This window comes from Crocodylus porosus, unplaced genomic scaffold (assembly GCF_001723895.1).
Source record: "Crocodylus porosus isolate Cpor-Errol unplaced genomic scaffold, CroPor_comp1, whole genome shotgun sequence".
Taxonomy (NCBI): domain Eukaryota; kingdom Metazoa; phylum Chordata; order Crocodylia; family Crocodylidae; genus Crocodylus; species Crocodylus porosus.
The window spans coordinates 49,253,173-49,272,112 of NW_017728909.1; the positions used below are offsets into that span (position 1 = coordinate 49,253,173).

The 18,940-nt window shown below is 43.2% G+C and overlaps 1 protein-coding gene across 1 annotated transcript in view; it reads left to right on the forward strand.

Moving 5' to 3' along the window:
• Positions 1-18,940, forward strand: part of ANKRD31 (ankyrin repeat domain 31) — a 136,574-nt gene that overhangs the window by 71,955 nt on the left and 45,679 nt on the right. Inside the window, 5 exon segments of the mRNA XM_019531705.1 lie at positions 7,270-7,389; positions 8,344-8,486; positions 13,426-13,585; positions 14,092-14,204; positions 18,111-18,198. Of these exon segments, the coding sequence (XP_019387250.1) occupies positions 7,270-7,389; positions 8,344-8,486; positions 13,426-13,585; positions 14,092-14,204; positions 18,111-18,198 (624 nt within the window).

Below are 18,940 nucleotides of genomic sequence, written 5' to 3' on the forward strand. Positions count from 1 at the left end.
CTCTTAAAAAAAAAAAAATGCTGGACTCACCAGCAGTTGCAGCAACTGTTGGAGCTTCTGGGGGCTCATAGCAGAGCCCCACCATGTAGTGGGGGGCAGCAGGGATTGCCCCACCTGGCAGCAGTTGGTGAGTGTTGGGCTTTTTTTTTCAAAGAGCCAGGAGGCTGGGGCCAGGTAGGGCAGCCATTGTCAGGGCTGGGAGAGCAGGCAGGGGATAGGGCTGATTTGGCCGATTCAGCGGCAGCTGAATCTCCGAATCAGATTCGGCTGAATCAATTCAGGACAGTGATTGAAATCACTGAATTGAATCACTGTCCCCCGAATTGGCTAAATCCGAATCCGAAGCAAATACTAGCCACTTTGCACAGGCCTAGTGGATATCACCAACCTATGTATTTTATTTTTAAATCTCCTTTTTATATCTCATGATACAAAAAGGCCACACAGAAAAGATTAAACCCTCCCATTAGATGCAAGATTTGTCAAGTTCCAGTCTTTTCCTGTTCACAGCACACCTGGGGATGCAATGCACAGGAACCATTGCTTTGAGATTCATATAATAGTTCCTCATTATGCTGCTGCACATGTTTCTGAGTAGAAGAAAATAGACTGTTGTGTGTGAAAACTTCACTAGAAAACTTTGTAATTATTTGTGCTCATTTACAGCCAATGTTGTTAATAGTCATTAGCTTAATGGGCTGTTGTTTTTTTCCCTAACTCTCTGAAGAGTCCCTGGAATGTCCTCCCACCCGAAGCCAAACAAAGAAACAATAGCCAAAGAGTAGCTGATTGCTTTGGGAGTTCAGAGCTAGATGCTTTAAAACTAAAGTTCAGTGCGTTATCTTAAAGAAAAATGAGGCCCAAATGAGAAAACTGTGCTGTAAAAGGAAATAAGTTCCATTATATGCTTCAGAATCTCAGTTTTCATTTTAAGTGAATACAAATGTGTACCAAGTATACCTGGTGCAGTGCTATCTGCCTGTGCCCCTCCCCCAGTTACTGACTGTCTCTGGGGGGGCATGTGCCTCCCTTGACTAAGGCGGTACCAGTTGCCCATGATCTAGTTCAACCCTCTGCCTGAAGTAGGATCATCCCTATCCAAACCATCCCATACAACCATGATCTAAACTCAACATAAAACTACCATTAACAACATAGACCTGACACCTTAACTTGCCACAGGTAAGGCAGATGAACCATGACAGCCATTGTCCAGCTTCTATACCATGTCAGTATATGATCAAGTGGTCCCAGGTAGAGAGTCACATCCCTTTCCACAGAGGAAGGCAAAAATCCCACAGTCCATACCAATCTGACCATGGGGTAAATTTCCTTCGTGACCCCAAATATAGTGATCGGGCTGACCCTGAGCAGAGGTGCAAGACACTCTAGCCTAGAACCTCTGGCTTTGCTCCTAGCAGAAGAATCGGCACACCCTAGTTGAAGTCCCTACCCCTGGCTGTAGCCAACGCCCAGTGCCTCTAGGAAGGCTTAAAAACACCCTGATACATATAGAAGAACAATGGGGTGGGGATGGAAGCAACTAGCAAAGCTGAGAAGCACTGGAAATACCCATCGTAGAAAATGGGCATAGCCACCATACATAGATCATCCCCGACCACTGACTGTCCAATTTCTTTGAACACCTCCAGTGTTGGAAAGGTCACAACTTCCCTAGGCAGTCTATTCTACTGTCCCACTATTCTAACAGTAAAGAAGGTTTTCCAGATATCTAGGCCAAATATACTTTGCTGCAACTTCAAACCATTGGTCTGCACCTTCTTATCTGCAGCAAGTGAGAAAAGGTGCTTTCCACTTTCTTTATGGCAGTCCTTCGGGTATTTGAAGACTGCTATCGTGTCTCCTCTTAAGTACCTTGTCCACAAGCTGAAGCTGCCTAGCTCCTTTAGCCTTTCCTCATATGGCTTGCCTTCCAAGCCTTTGATCATTTTTGTTGCCTGCCTCTGAACCCTCTCTAACTTCTTCACATCCTTTTTAAAATGCAGAGCCTAGAACTGCACACGCTACCCAAAATGAGGCCTAAACAGTGCTGAGTAGAGAGGTACTATCACCTCCCATGGCTTACACCTAATTCTTCTATTGATGCAACCCAAAAATGTAGATTTGTATTGAAACTGTGATTTACCAAGATTCCCAAGTCATTTTCCAAAGAGCTGCCATCCAGTCCCTTATTTTGTATTTCCATTTTTAATTATTCCTTCCAAGGTGTAGCACCTTGCATTTTTCCACATTGAACGTCATCCTGTTAGCTCTAGCCCAACTTTCCAATTTGGGCGATCCTTCTGAATTGCGCTCACATTTTCTAAAGTGTTCACAGTCCCTCCCAGTTTCATGTTGTCCTCAGACTTGCTCAAGAAGTTTTCTGTGCACCCAAATCATTAATAAACACATTGAACAGCACTGGGCTGAGGACAGACCCCTGTGAGACTCCACTTGAAACCTTCTGCCATTTTGACATGGACTCATTAATAATTATCCTTTGCTTGTGGTTATTGAGCCAGTTATCTTTTCACCCTATAGTAGTTTTATCTAATGCACATTTCTCCAATTTGTTTATGAGAAGGTCATGCAGGACCTTGTCAAAAGCCGTGCTGAAGTCTAGATACAGGATATCCACAGTATTATCTTCTCCCACCCAAGTAGTTGCCACAGGGCACTGGGGGTGCCTGCCACTTTAAGAGGTTAGGCAGCCTATGGAGCAGGTGGGTGTCAGGGCTAATTGTGGATTCAGCTGACCCAGGAAGCCAGCAGATGAGCCTAGGTCTGACAGAGGGAGTCACCTGATTGGAGGAGGGCTGGGTTTAACTAGGGTATAAGCCCAGACCCTAAGAGTAGGGCTGGCAGTAACATCTGGAGAGCTGGTAAAGGAACACCATCCAGCTGGAAGGCTGCACCCTTGAATGCCATCAATGAGAATCTTTTATTAGACCAACTGACTAGTTGGAAAAATGTTATTTGCAAGCTTTCGGGCATAAGCATCCTTCTTCAGGCATATGGAGTCTCTGCTGTTCTGAGATCTCCAAGGAATGAAAGAAGCTAAAAGTGTGACAGGATGTCAGTGAAAATGTAAATACGTGGAAATAGGAAAACAGAGGATAGAGAAGGGAAGGAAGCGGTGGGGAAAATGAGGGGAAAATAATACCAAAGGTAAGTAAGTATTGTAGTTGAGTTCTCCAAGGCAGAAAAGAGGCAGTTTGCAAAATAAGCTTGCAAATAAAGTTTTTCCAAGTACTCAGGTGGTCTAATAAAAGATATTTCATCTACCCAAAGAAGCTTGCCTACCTATGTCCTTAGACCAACATGGCAAAAACCCACCAAAGAGAATAACATCTGAAACAGTCTAGAGGTTTCGGTAGGAACTAAGGGGGTTGAGGAGGTTCTGGGGAATCCAGTGTAGGGTCTAGAGTCCTGAGAAGGGGGGCGAGTGTCTCTGGGCCTATTGAGGTGAGCTGTGACAGAGTGTTTGAGTGTTTAGGAAACCTACTAAAGGGTCTGAGTGAACCCAGTGAGTGGGGCAGAGTGTGGAGACCTACTAAGGGGCCAAGATGAGCCCAGAGAAGGAAGAGGCTACATTAGGGAAGACCTGGGTGAGCCTAGAGAGAGTGGAAGGGCCCGAGAGGATGGACCTACAGAGAAGAGAGGGCTGACAGCTGGAGAACTGACCCTGGAAATCTCAACTCTCTTGTGTGGGGCCAGGGCCCAGGAGGGGCTAAAGGTGAAATATACCACAGCAGAGACTGCCAGAGTTGGGAGAGCCTGGAAATCTTGACTGGCCTAAAGCAGGGCAAGGGCCTAGGAGAGGCTGAAGGTCCTTGTGTGGCCTTAGTCAAGATGAAGAGGTCAAGGCATGTGCAGTCCAGGATGATGATGGCTGGTGCTAGGCCATTCAAGGAAACAGGTCTGAGAGAGAACCAGGGGCCAGAGATGTGAGATGAAACTGGGGCTAGGGCCTAGATGTTGCCAGCCCAGGAGGTGCCCAGCGGGGGATGAGTAAGATCAGGAAGGCCTGAAGACCAGTCCTGGGTAAGAACTTAAACTGTACCATACTGGGGCTGGCTAATATGGTGGGGCTGCCTGTGACAGGGCAGTCTCTATGAAATGCTATGCATGGGCCACCCCAGGGAAAGGCAGGTATGGAGCATCAGAAATCCTCAGCTCCCAGCCTTTTGCGTTACCCCATGGAGGGAGAAGGCATGGAGAACACACCAGGACCATGGGGGGCTGAGACCCAGAGAAGGCCCAGGGAAGACCAGAGCTATGCAAGTCCAGAGAGGAGCCAAGGAAGAGCAGGACCATGTGGGTCCAGAGGCCCCAAGAAGGGCCCCAAGAAGGGAATAGTGTAGTGGGACAGAATTGTTCAGCAGCCCAGTGAAGGGGCTGGGAATAGTAAAGTGGGACCAGAAGGGTTCATCAGCCCAGTGATGGGCCAGGAATAGAGTGTAACCCAGTGAGGGGCTGGGAATAGTGTGGGACCGGATGGGTCCAAGGGCCTGGAGAACAGCTAAAGAAAGTGGAGGACCAAAAGTGTCCAGTATGAGAGACCAAAGGGGCTGGCAGCCCAGAGAAGGGCCAGAAGAGAAACCAAGGGGCTTGCTAGTCCACGAAGGAGTTGTGTGAAATGGGAAAGGAGTCAGAGATGAGTAAGGGAGAATCTATAGTGGTTGTAATTCAAGGTAGAAAAGAGGCTGTCTGTGAAAAGGAAAATAGCTGGAAATTAGGAAGACAAAGGGCAGAAAAGTAGGGGAGGGGAGTAAGGTGGGGAGAAAAGTGTAAGAAGTCAGGTCTGGCAGGTACCTGGTAAGTCAGATGTCAGGCAGATTGTAATGTGGATTCAATCCATGGACTCAATGTAGACATTGGATTCCTACTCTTCCTCTTCCCTACTTTACCTTTTGTTTTCCTAATTTCTACCTATTTACATTCTCACTGAAATCCTGTCACACTTTTAGCTTCTCTCATTCCTTGGAGTCTCAGAACAGCAGAGACTCCCTACGCCTGAAGAAGGGTGACTGCATCTGAAAGCTTGCCTAAAACTTTTTTCCACCTACTCAGTTGATCTAATAAAAGATATCACATCTACTCAAAAAACCTTTCCTACATAATTAAGAGTTGCACAGAATTACACTGGTAAATGTAACAGGAAATTTAGGATGGTAAGTTGGAAATTTAGTTCAGTGTTTCTAATGGGATATTTTCCATGCTTCCTAACCAGTGTCCAATATTAGGCCTGTGCAAATAGGGAAGTATTTTATTTGGATTTAGCCAATTCAGAGGACAGCAATTCGATTTGGAGATTTGGATCGCTGTTCCAAATTGATTCAGCTGAATTGGCTTTGGAAGATTCAGCGCTGATTCAGAGAGATTCAGAGATTCGGCCATAGAGTATAATAGGGAATCACTGAAATACCTATAACTTTGTCATTTTTTGGCTGATTCAGATACAAAATGCAGGGATGGTAGCCCTTTCTGAGGGCATGAAGCCTGTCAGTTTTCAAGAAGACAGGTGTAGGGGTTTCTGGGAACCTGCACCTCAAGCTGCTGACAAGCAGAAGACGTGACATGGGTAACACTGTGTGTGTGTTAAGACACAGGGGGGTGAAAACTGCAAGCATGCTAGGCTCTGCTGCAGCCATGAAGCCTGCCAGCTTTCAAGGAGATAGGTACAGGGGGTCCTGGGACACTGCAACTTAGGCTGCTGACAAGCAAAACTCATGACATGGGTGGGTGGCACTGTGTGGGTGTTAAAGTGCTCCCTCACTGGCACTGGGGTATCTACACAACATGGTAGTGTGCCCCAGGGAGTCCTCCTCCTCCCCTACACTCTCATTCCGGTCCACCACTTTACATGACTTCAGGTATAAAATAACTTAGTGAGCATTAGCACCAGCAGCATCTCAGGCAGCCAAACTGTGACAGAGCCCTTCTTTCCTTTCCTGCAAGAGCTTCTTCTCCAGTGTGTGTTTCCTGATGCCCTCCTTCAGCTGCCTCACCAGTGCCTGCACGTCTGGTGACAGCAGCTTGCCCCAGCCAGGAACATTGATCCCCTGAAACTTCTCCATTTGGTTTTCAAGTTCCCTCACTACAGGGATCACCTGGCTAAGGAAGGCATTGCCAGCACTGAGGGTCTCAGTGGCCTTGAGGAAGAGCTTGAGGACCACCAAGATGTAGGAAATGGTATCCCACTCAGCTCTGTTAAGGGGGCTGCTGATCCCAATTTCCCCAAGGAAGGCCATTTCATGGATGGCCTTCTGTTGCTCCACCATCCTTTCCAGCATCAGGTATGAGGAGTTCCACTGAGTCTCCACATCCTGCATGATTTTGTGTTGTGGGATGCTCAGCTCTGCCTGTTTGTTCCACAGCATCTTGACCCCCTTGGTGCTCCAGTGGAAGTAGCATCTGTGTTAATTTGACTTCTTCTGTGTAGTTTTTAGTCTGTATGTAACTATAACTAATAATAATAACTATATATAATATCTTCTTTTGTGAATGACTTCTTCTGTGTTATAATAATATCTGACTTCTATGATATATGTGTGTAAGTATGTGTAATGTGTGCTTCCCTACACAGTGATGGATTACACTGCCAGGGAAAACACAGCTTTCTTTTTTAAAAGTTTTGGGGGAAAAACCCCAAGAAATATAAATTGAAAGAAATGGATTGGATAGGGATAAGTAGAGGGATTCTAGTTAGTAAGCTAAGCTATATCCAGTCCTTCCCAAAAGCAAGAAGTAGCAAAAGTCTGACTAGGAAGCCAAGCCAGTCCAGTACCTTTCAGATGCTGTTGCTCAGGCAGAAACAGCTCACAAAAGGCACAGAAAGCCTGCAGACAGAGGCTTATAGGCTGTTTCTGTCCCTCCCCCTGAGCTCTGTGATTGGAAAGGGACTCAAGGAAAGATCACAGTCACTGGCCAGCTACAGATGTCAGTCCTTCCCCTCCTTCCCTCGCTCCTCCTCCCTCTTCTCAGTTTCTGTTCCCCTGAAAGACCACCTCCAAATCTCTGAATCTTTTCTGAATCAATTCAGAGGCTCTGAGTTGAGTCAGAAGTTTTTTTGCTTCTACCCAATTCTATTCTAATTCAGAGATTCAGCCTCCAAATCGGGCTGAATCTTCTCCGAATTGAATCACGGACCAAAGCTTCACACAGCCCTATCCAATATGTCCCAATATGTCTTTAGAATCCTCAGTATCTAACGAAGAGGAGGAGCATCTGTACCTGGTTGAAGTTCCCATACAACAGCACCTTGACTAAACAAAAGAAATGAGAAAGGGGAAAGTTGCCTACATCTGGCTGCTGTAAAAGGAGATTTCTCCTTAGTGAAAGCTCTTATAGCATCTGGAATATGTATAAATCAATGGGATTATGCATGTTTGGATATTTTTAGATGACTGCTTTAGTAATAGTACTCAGTATTTTATTGCAAAAACAGAGACAGTTTTTAAATTCTTGAAATAATAGAACTAATAATAATAATAGAATTATTATTGTTATTTTACTAAACAAGGTTAGGAACAAAAACTGCTTGCATATGTCATCCTTGTCTTGAAATACAGTATGCACACATTAAAAATGATACACATCAGCACATCAAAGACAATTTTATATGTACATATACCCACATATGTATTAATGTATATTTGGAGTATACCTGCACACACACTCATACTCCCATCATATAATGTGGTAAGAATTATATAGTAAATTGCTGAAATTCATGATAGCATGGAGCCAGGCAAGGCATGGCATTTATCATGTATTTTCAACTGCTTCACCTTCACTTTGCCCACATGGCTTGTAACTAAAAAAGTAGTTATCCATGATGTGTCTAAATGCAAGGTTAAAGCTTTTCAGTCACTTCAGACATTCTTCATTTTAGAAAAGTGAAATGACAAAGTAAATATTTCTTTTCTTCTTGAATACAGAATTTTTTGTTAAATTACAGAGACATGAGCCCTAGGATGGATAGAACTTAATCCTGGACCCATGGCAGGTTTAAAGTGGGATATATTACTGGTATTGTTTTCATCTTCTGATATATTTCTAATCTACTAGTCCTGTGCTATTATAACTTCTGAAAATAAAATAACAACCCAATAGAACCTTTATTTGGCCAGTATTAGACTATTTTTCCATAGATAACTTAATGACAACAGGGAAGAATTTGGCTTAGTATTTCAAGGCAGTTCTTTCAGATTTATCAAAAGCAGAGTAGTCTGACAGTTACCAGACTGAACAGAGACAAGTGTATATTTGTTATTTAGTGGCCAATGTTGATATATAGACATCAGAAGCATGATTCTGCTCTCACTTCGGCTTTACTAGGTTGGACAGCAATTCATGAAGCTTCCAAGAGAGGATTTACTGAGGTGATTTTAGAGTTACTAAAAGCTGGTGCTGATGTTAATAGCAAAGGCCCAGATGGAATTTTGCCAATACATGATGCTGTTTCTGGCAACTATTTCAAGGTACAGTTCCCTTAAGTTGGCTTTTCTGATTCTGGTTTTTGGTTATGAGAATGAAAATACTATGATTTTGAATGCAAACCATAGTAATGGTTTAAATAATACCATCCAAAATTATTAATAGCATTTTTAAAGACATACATAGACTTACATTTAAGAAAACAAACTAACCTGTTAGAACTGGAGTTCAGTATTTTTATGCAAAAACACTGAGAATTAAAGGTGTATAAATAATTCATTTTTCAGTTCAGTCTCCCCTCTTCGACTTCCTCAAATTGTTGGGGTTTTCTCGCTGAACCTCCCTGCAATGAGTTTGGGTTGAATGAAACATTTAGTTTCCAGATGTTGTTATTAAAATTAGCTGAGTTCACTGTCAGCTTGACGTCATTTGAAAATGAAAAATCAAAACATTTTGTTTTGAAAATGCTTAAACAAAATGATTTGACATTTCCATTTTTTTTCTTTTTTCTCAGGCAATACCTAGTTGCCAAGTTTGATCCCAATTACAGCTGAGTTTTATCACACCAAAATTGTACAGTATTTCTCAGCAAATATTTATCTGAAAAAAATGTGCCCAACAGTAATGACAATAATGTCATCTAAATCAGAGCAGTGAGCTACATTCCTTCTATTGTTTTATGCACTATTGAAAGTAATTTTAAGAATCAAGTTCTTATCTAGGCTTGGCATGTATATGTCCCATTGAAATGAGTGGGAATTGAAAGCATGCATTTGAAAACAAAATTTTGTCCTGAGATGGCTCAGAACCTTGTAGATCTGAAAGTCAGGTCAATAAGTGAAGAAATAATTGGTCTAACTTTTTCCCCCTTCCCAGAGTACATTCCACTGAGGTGAATGGGTTTATACTAGTCTAAAAAAGATGTAAATCAATCTAGAATCAGTCCCAATGTTTTTAAAATACTTTTATTTATCATTTTGAAGCTTATTACGTTCCTTCCTCAATGATTATTGATCATAAGGTCACCTTTATACATTCATGTTAAAAAATTTTAATTCATCCTGAAAGAAATGTTTTAATTAAACAATGTGCGAGATTGTGCCATCACCTCAGTAATAAGACAAAGGGAAAGCATTTTAGAAATTCTTACATTGGGCAGGATGGAGATGCATCAAGCAGCAGACACCTGGCATTTGGCTGCCACTGGTTGTTTAAAAAGACCAGTAGTCAGAAAATAATTTTGGGCATGATTCTTATGAACAGGTAACACTACAGAGGGATGTTTTACTTGTGGTCAGGTAAGTGTGTCTTACTTCTGCAGTTTGGTGACTTTTGGGGGCGGGGTTTGCCACATTTGCTTTGGTTCAGCAACAGAATATATTAGCAAGGTAATAAGGAGAACTATTACTATGGAAAAACAACACGCTCTATCATTTTTCCCCTACATTAAAAGTTGCTGAAGGACTGGAGATCCTTAATTTAAATTTCCAGAATTTGTGAGACAGCCTGCCATCAGAGAGGGAGGGAAGGGAATGGAGTGAATAAATATGATTTTCAGAACAGTAGCTTATCAATTATATGATCTCCTTGAGGAAATCCCATCAACCCATGATATCTGACATCCCCACTGAGTTCTGCAATACTATGGTATCCCTGTGCCAATAACAACAAGTTTTCCTTACAAGATTTATTTCATCCCAAAGCTGCATTTGAAAGGATCTAAAGGTACAAACCAGTAGGCTTCACCATAGGTGACTGGTAGGAGGGGCATATGCCCCCCTGACAGAGCCATCCTCACCACTGCTGCTGCCAGCATCTGTGGGTGCTTGCTAGCTCTGTCCCCACTGCCAATGCTGTCAACACTGGCAGCAGCATTTGTGGGTGCCCCCCACCCCAGACTCAGGAGGCACCAGTCGCCCATGGGCTTCACAAATTAGTGCTGACCATATTAGTATTACTTTAAATAATATATATGTGTATATATGTGTGTGTGTGTGTGCATATATATTGTAGCCGCTGGGTCTGGAACAGTCGCTCTCACGCCGCTCTCGCTCACATAATTGGTGTTACACAGCTCACGGGTTTGTGTCCCTGTCTGAGCTGATGTCTTCCACCCGAGTCTTCAGCCTTGCACTCGCCTGCCACAACTTGTTGGATCTCAGTGTTCGGGGTTGTTCTTCGGGTGCACTCATTGACCCGTGGTTCACCCGGCGGTTACTCACGGGGCTCCACCACCCCTATACCCCGGCCTCCTGCCTCCTGTACAGCGATGCCAGAATGGCCATCGCCTTTTCCTCAGGGAAAAAAACCTAAGGGTAGGGTCACCTCGGGACTCCGTCACGGAGCCCCTTACTCAGGGACCCACTTCCTTCCTGTGCCCCTGTAGCCTGGGAAAACAACTCAAGAAAAAAAAGGAAAGAAATATGCTCCACCACAAACACGGGGCACCCTGCCCTGCTAACTCCCCTTCTACTTCTCCCAGGTCTCTAAGAGGGCACGAAATGCCTTTTCCCTTAGTGCCTGGTCTCCTGCCTACTCAAAGACACCTCCAGGTCTGGCGGTGATATCCGCCCCGACGGTAACCCCTCCGGGATTCTTCTGTAGTCTTCTCCTCCAAGATAGGGCTTCCTCAGGTGCCCCGCCGTCCCCGCACGCCCACCTGTGGCATGGAGGAGGCCATATCACTGGACTGGAACTGGATGTCAATAGGGCCTCGAAAAGAGGGTGACTATATTTCATCCATTATTTGGCAACCAATAAAGGAAGTTGTTACCATAACACCAGCACAAGAACTTTTGATTCAATTAAAAGTGCACATAAGTAGATTTTTATTCTACCTGCTGCCCTTTAAAGGCACTCTAAATATTTATCAAGATTCAAAATACGTCTATGAGAAAAGTGTTAAAGTTGGTTTAAGATTCAAGTGGGGAATTAAGGAGAGTTATTCTGAAAATGCTTTAGCAATACAGGTCCTTCCACTGAAGTAATTACACACAGGCTTAAGTGCAAACCATTGAGTAGTTCTGCTGACTTCAGTGTAATTAGTGCTGTGCTAAAAATTAATGGTATGTCCAACTACAGTAAGATGGGGACCAAAGTCAGCATTATATGTAAGTGATAATAATAACAATGGCAAAACTCACAAACAAGTTGAAACACTACTTGTTTTCTGGACTTTTTTATTCTAATCTAAATGGGTGGCATGACATAAATCATATTTTGTTAATGTGGAACTGCTTTAGGATGCAGTGTGGCACATATTAACAATATGAAAACAATATGCTTAAAAAACAGTTGTGAATTGTTTATATATTTAATCAACAGGAATTAAGGATATAAGACATTAAAACTAAGTAGCTATGTGCTAGTGATACTTGCTTGGGTCTTTCTCTCTTTCTCTTCATATTTTGCTTTATCTTGTTTAGGGTTGGGTATTTGACTAGTCCACTGGTGGACAATTATTTCAGAAGGAGGGCCACTTACTGAGTTTTGGCACGCTGTCGAGGGCTGCATGTATAGCCCAACCCTGTGACAGGTGCCCCACCCCCTGATCACCATCTTGGGACCAGAAGTCCCACCCTCTAACCCCTGACCTTTGCTCTCAGAAGTACTCCTTTCAGCAAGGGGTTTTGCCATCTCGGAACCAGAAAAATACCAAATTATATTAGAAAAAGTGAACATCTAAAACATTCATTAATTTGATTTCAAAAAATATTTTTCTCCTCATTTACATGCGTTTGTGTAGTATATACATAGAGGTGATTGCACAATAGCTTAAAATGAAGTCTTACACTTGTATATTGTGGCGGGGTGGGTATAGGTTAGTGGGTGGCTGTGGGTGTGTGGGTATGTGGAGTGTGGGTGGGTATGGGGTTTGTGGGGTGTGTGAGGGAGGGTGGCAGGGGTGTGGGGTGTGGATGTGGGGGTCTGCATGTGTGGTAGTGCGAGGGGGTGTGGGTACATGTGTATCGTGTGTGTGTGTGGAACTCACCCTATGAAAACACACACATGCTCTTGCTGCCCCTGCCTACACACACACACACTCTCCCCCTTCCTACACACACACACTAACCCTGCCTACACACAGATACACATACTGCCCCTGCCTACACATACACACACTGCCTGCACATGCAGACACACACACACACACACACACACACACACACACACATAAGCACACACATACACACTGCCCCTGCCTGCATGCACACACACATACACACACACAGAGCCCCTGCTTACACATACACATTCTCTGGCCCTGCCTGCATGCACGCACACACCCCCATACTGGTTGGGCCCCATGCTCCCTGATCCAGCCACACAGCCTGGAGCCACTTGGTACTGGAGCAGGGTGAGGGCAGGAAGCTGTGAAATGGCTGGGAGCGGGGCGGGGCTGGACTCCTGCTTCCTGCTGCTGGCTCCCCCTGAGTTGTTCTGCCCCTGACTCCTGTCATCTTTGGCAGGCAGCAAGGAGCAGATAAATATTTTCAAAATTTTTTAGGGCTCCTGCAGACCAGATAGAATGGCTGGGCAGCCTGGATGCAGCCCTTGGGCCATATTTTGCCCATCGCTGGACTAGTCAAATAAACTTGTGTCTATCGACAGGTGAAATATCTGTCAAAAATTGTAAAACAAATGCCAATAGGTCCGAATTATATACAGAAAAAACACAAATTTTCCATTAAGAAATGTTAGAAAGCAATAAAAAAATCCTATTTCTGTCAAGAAAACTACCAAAAAGTAGGGTTTTTTTGTTGTAAAATTGCTCTAAACTTTGACCAGTCAAAAATATGCAGTCCATTGACTGGTCAGTAGACAATATTTGACTGGTCAATTAACCAATTCGTCAGCCCTAGTATTGTTAAACAGTTAACTCATCACAGCAAGAAGTGCACCCTCATTATTTATCTGTGTATCATCTAACACATTTTAGGAGAACTATAATGCTAATGATAATAATAAATTAGTATATTATAGGCAGTCAGCATTCTACTACAACATGGAGCAAACCCTAATGAGAAAGACAGTGATGGGAACACTGCTTTGGATAAAGCCTGTAGTGATAAAATGAAGGAACTGCTTAAATCTTACGGTGCTGCTGACACTAGCGTTCCTCAGAAAGCAACTGAGGTTACTGGTATGTTGTCTATTTCATAATGTTATTTTGCAGATTTATATCCTAGTCTTGAGGAAACAAATGTACCTCAAAATACTGCAGGTTTGCAGATGCTGATTTTTTCATATCAGGGACAGACTTTCTTTCTAGCTGTAGAAATTCTTTGGTGATTATTTATTTATAATAAAAATATAAAATATATTAAATTAGTCTTTTATTGTTAGAGTTAGTAGAGTTTCTGAACAGATGTATCTGTCTCCTTCAAATTTATTGATCATCCATATTCTCCCCTCACGTAAGCCTTGTAGTTTTAGTAGACAATATAGGAATATTTTAGTTAGACTTTATACAGTCTCCATAATGGAAATTGATTTAATCTTTTTTACATATAAAAGATTTTTTCTTTACACTGTGGTCTGCTTTATTTCTTTGTAATCTGTATAATTGACCGTTAGACATTATTGTGATTTTATATATATTTCATATTTTAAAATTATATTTGTGTTTTATTAATTGTGGGGGGAAAGATATACCTCCTTCTAGATCAAGAAGATCACCACAGAGTTGCTATGATTGCTGTAAAATGGCTGATGAACCTTTGATTTTGGACCATGATAAGGCTAGAGAGAAACATGATATGGTAAGTGTAGCAGGATGAGGTTGGGTGTCGAATTAACACACTCCTCTGATCTTCCATTCCTGCCTACGTGGTCCCTGGGTCCTTGTCCACTCGTCTGCCATGCCTTTGCTGTTTCTAAAAAATGCTGAGAGGCTGCCCAGGACCTCAGGGGACTTACTGGTCTGGGTCCTATCACTCTTTTTTTCTTAACACTCAGTGCCTTAGGCTAGGGACAGACATTACACATAAACCGATTTAAGTGATCAGAAACTGGCTTAAACCTGTAACAGAATATATGTTCAGTGCACATAAACCAGGTTGAAAATGGCTGAAACTGGTTTGCAATAAACCTGGTTGAATGTTGTATCAGACTTAACTGATTTGGCTCAAACTGGTTTATCCAATGTCCCAGACCCTTTGCTGGTTTAAGATCAATCAGACACCCCTAGCATCCCAGCATATCCTCTCGGCTGGGTGGGGCTCCCCCTGGCTGGAACTCCAACAGAAACTTGAAGGCACAGCAGATTCCACCTGGCTTCCCCCTGCCCTATCTCCCCCTCCCCCACTAGCCACTGCTGAAGTTGGAAATCCCCCCTCCCTCCCTCTCTCCTTCCCATCTCCCACAGCAGGGACCCCAGTCCACAGACCCTAGGCAAGTGATGTGCTAGCTAATGCAGATGTGTGCGTGTTTTCAGTTTCACTGGGACAGGCAGACAGAACAGCGACTGCTTAGGGCTGTTTGGAGCTAATCAATAGGTCAGCTGGTAAGCTGTTTAAGAAGAGTTTGAACTACTGGAGAGGGTTTTGCTGATGGGGTGATAAACACTGTTATCAGACCCCTGCTGGCTTGCTCACCTGTCAGATTGCTGCAGACAGTTTAAAGTAGCAGGAAGGGAGATTGAAGAGCTCCATATCATCAACAGATGCATGCACTGCACTCTTCCCCCTTGCTTCAGAATGCTAGCCGGGAGCTGGGGTCCGGCAACACTCCCACCCCTTGTGCTGTGAGCAGGGAAAAGCCTGGGATGGTGCAGGCAGACTTCCCTAATCAGAATGACCTGCCAGGACTTGGTCACGCCCCCCTCAGCTCAGCAAAATGCAAGGTAAGGGAGGGTTGCTCTAGTGCCTCCTGGCTTCTAGCCTGAGCCACTGCAGGCATGTGCCTGAATTTCCTCAGTCCAGAGAGAAGGTCTGTCTGGTTACAAAGCAGTTCAGCCTAGCCAGGTTAGACTAACTGGCAAAGATTGAATTCATTCAGGCTCAGGCTTTTTGAATGTCTGTCCCTAGCCTTAAAGGCTGTATTCATAGCTTCCAACTGCCCCTACAGCCACACACATGCCTCGCAGGTGCCAATAACTGGTTATTTCAATGGGCTTTTGGCCCCAAGTCCAATCTCTCAGTTCTTCAGACCCATATCTCTTCAGGTCTTGTCCCTTTTGGGTGCTGGGCCCCATCCCTGAATCCCTGGCCCTGGCTCCTGCCTCCTCCAGCCATTTTTGCTCAAAACTCTCCATGCTTCTCTGGTGCAACTGGGACCTCCAAATCTCCCCTTGCTAGTCTCTTCCTGGTCCTCCAATGGGAAAACAAAATGAAATAAGCCCCCACTTTAACACAACATACCCCACCTTGGGACACAAAGGAAAAAAGGGTATGCTGTCTCTAACTCATACTGTGCTGGGTCAGGCAAATGAAGCCTGCTCCAGTAATCCACCCCTGAGCTTCATATTGCTCTGCTCCTGAAAGTCCAGTTCCCTCAGTACACCATCTTTTGCCCTCTCCTTGTGAGAGGGCTCAGTTCCTCCACAGAGATTTCTCTTGTGGCTGTGCATTGCTTTGCTTTCTGATCACTTGCCACCTCCTCTGCTTTGAAGCAAGACCTTATCTCACTCTTTCCATTATCACCTGCAGACCATTACTCCCTGGCCCCCAAGTGTTAGTTTTTCTGATTATGGACTAATCAGTGGCTCCTTTCTTCCACCCTGCCACCTGCTATCTGGCTAGCATATCTTGTCTTGCCCACTTGTTTACTTGCCCAGCAGCCCTTCCCATTAGTCTGATTCTGTTTTATAACAGCAGCTTCTGGCTTCCTGTTACAGTAAGTATAATAATAATGTAAGGAGTTTGTTATAGTGTTTTAGAGTGCAGTCATTTTCTGTTTTGTATGTATTTTTACCAGGTAAAATGTCCTTGTAGTTTATGTTATGATCCAAGTGTTACACACTGGATAAGTTCATTTGTGTGTTCTGCTTCCTTTTCTTTTGGTCATGAATCTTCTCCATCTGCACTTCTTGTGCAAATATACCGTGTCATTTACACAAATGTACAAACATGTCAGGATCCATGAAAGCCTCTTGCCGGTATTTCTAAAGTGGCGCCATGGACAGCAAAGACTTAACTTGATAACAACATGTTAATTGGAGACATTTATATTTTGATGGTTGGAAAAACATGAATTGTTAGAAAATCTGCTGCTTGCAGACATTAAAAACAAAAAAACCCAAAAAGCAAAAACCCCAAAAAACAAAATGGCACTTTAAACATGGTGTGTTCCCATTCCAAGCCCCATGCATGTCCAGAAGAGGCAGCACCTTAGTTGGACCTGGCTTGCCCAATGTCTGTAAAGACTGGGCACTTTAATGGGGCTTCTTTGGCACTCTTATCTATTGACTGATTTAATCAGCTTTAGCTAAAAGTGCCCCAAAAAAGCCCTGCTGAAGCACCTGATTTCTACAGACACTGCAAAGCGGGGTTGAAATAATGTGCTGCTTCTTCTGGAAAGCGCAGGTGTGGGTTGGGGTTTTTTTGTTTTTCAATATCTACAGGCAGCCAAAATTATTTTGACCTAGGTCCTTTGCAGGGAGAATTCATGGGTCTACAGCAGCTCCAACAACAGGAAACTGTCTCTACTTCAGGTCATAGACATGCTATGGCAGTAGAAATTGCTGTGGAAAATTCCCTTCATTTTGCCCCCACCCAAAACAATGTTATTAAAAAAGTTTTAGTACATATGGTCACAAAGAAAACCTTGAAAACACTAAGCAAATGTAAAGGGATTTGGTATTCTTCAAATGGCTCCAACTCAGTGGGTGCATCTACATGAGATGTTTACTACTGAGTTGACTAATTAACTGTGCAGTAAATGTCTTGGCTTCTACATGTGTAGGGTTATTAGGCTGGAGTAAATTAATAAACTAGTATTTACAAGTACTACACTGCTGGGGAGCTTTTTACTCTGCAGCACTGCACGCGTAGACACTGGTGTGGCTGGTTGGGGCATGAAGGTGCTTCAGTGCAGGAGCTGCCTGCCAGCTAGCATATTGAGTCAAGCTGAAGCCCTTGGCTGGCAGGCTGAGCCTCTGGGCCCCTGCCAGCTGGGGTTGCTCCAACCCAGCTCACTGTACTATGGTCCCAGGCACACATGCAAATATTGTACCTGGGAGCAATAATTGCATGTGTAGATGTGCTCAGTGTTAACTATTTCACTATGTATCATTCTAGAAGAAATATCCACCAAATGTGTTTATCCCATGATCCCAAATCTGCCTCACCCTTCTTCTCTACAGATCCCAAAATATTTAAATGGCCCTTGCCCAGTTGCCAAAATCCCCTGCTTGGTACCTGACAGGTTCTCTGATGCAGTTAGGTATTACCAGTATAAATATCTTTGGCATATCAAGAATGGAAAATATGGGAACAGTGTTAAATAAGTTTAATTTAATATTAAAATAAACACCATAGGCTGCTGTACTGATGATGCTGTTCATTGTCAGATTTAATTAAAAGTCTCTTGTTTTTATTTAACTGAATTAACTGCACCAGGGTGCTTTGAAAGCCAAGTATATTGTCTCAGAATTTAGATTCAGTTTGTTTGTAGAATGCGTGAAACTTTGTCTCTCTACCTTTTATAATATGTTTTGTATTTGATAGCATGAGTCCATTAATACTGTATTACAAGATATAGAAGAGAAGCAAAAAAAACTGCTACTTTTTGAATTAAGAACCCCCAAAGATGCAGGTAAATGTGAATTTAAGTTCAGTTTCCATTATTGTTCTAATATCTATGATCATTATTCTAAGTAAAGAACTTTAATACATCCTTATAGAAAACTGAATTTGAGAAGTAGATTTGTTCTCATGTTTGGGTATATGTATTTTTCAGGGGTACTTCTGATCATTATCTGGGATATGTATAAGGATAAAAAGGGAAACAGGCTATTTGTTTCCATAAAGATAATGCCGATTTAGTCTGAGCAAAGCAAGATGGGCAGAGAAGAACTAATAAGTCAATAAGAGCAACAGCCTACAACAGTTACCACACAATGCTCAATAATGCAAGTCTCTTCAGAGCCCCTCCATAGCCAAGAAAAACTATGCATGGATCTGAAGAATGGAATGCAACTGTTTCATTGTAGTGTAATTATAGTTGTGGGGGGTACCTCTGAAAAAATGGAAGGAAAGAGAAAGAAATGTATCAGGAAGAATGCTGTATATGACATGGCCTTTATATATATTAGAACTTGGAGGGGGGTCTTGGACTCTGGGTCAGATTATTCTTAAGAGAACACATCTGATGGATACAACTCCTAGTGCCTCAACATTTCTGTTGGTATTCAAGACAGTTTTGAGCTATTGCCTGGGTTCCACAGGAGCTCAGCTGGCAGAGTCTGATTCAGGATTGCTCTTCATTAATGGATGCTCCCTGCCTCTCTTGTCATGTACCATTCAAAGCCAATGCCCACTTGCAGGCATACATGACT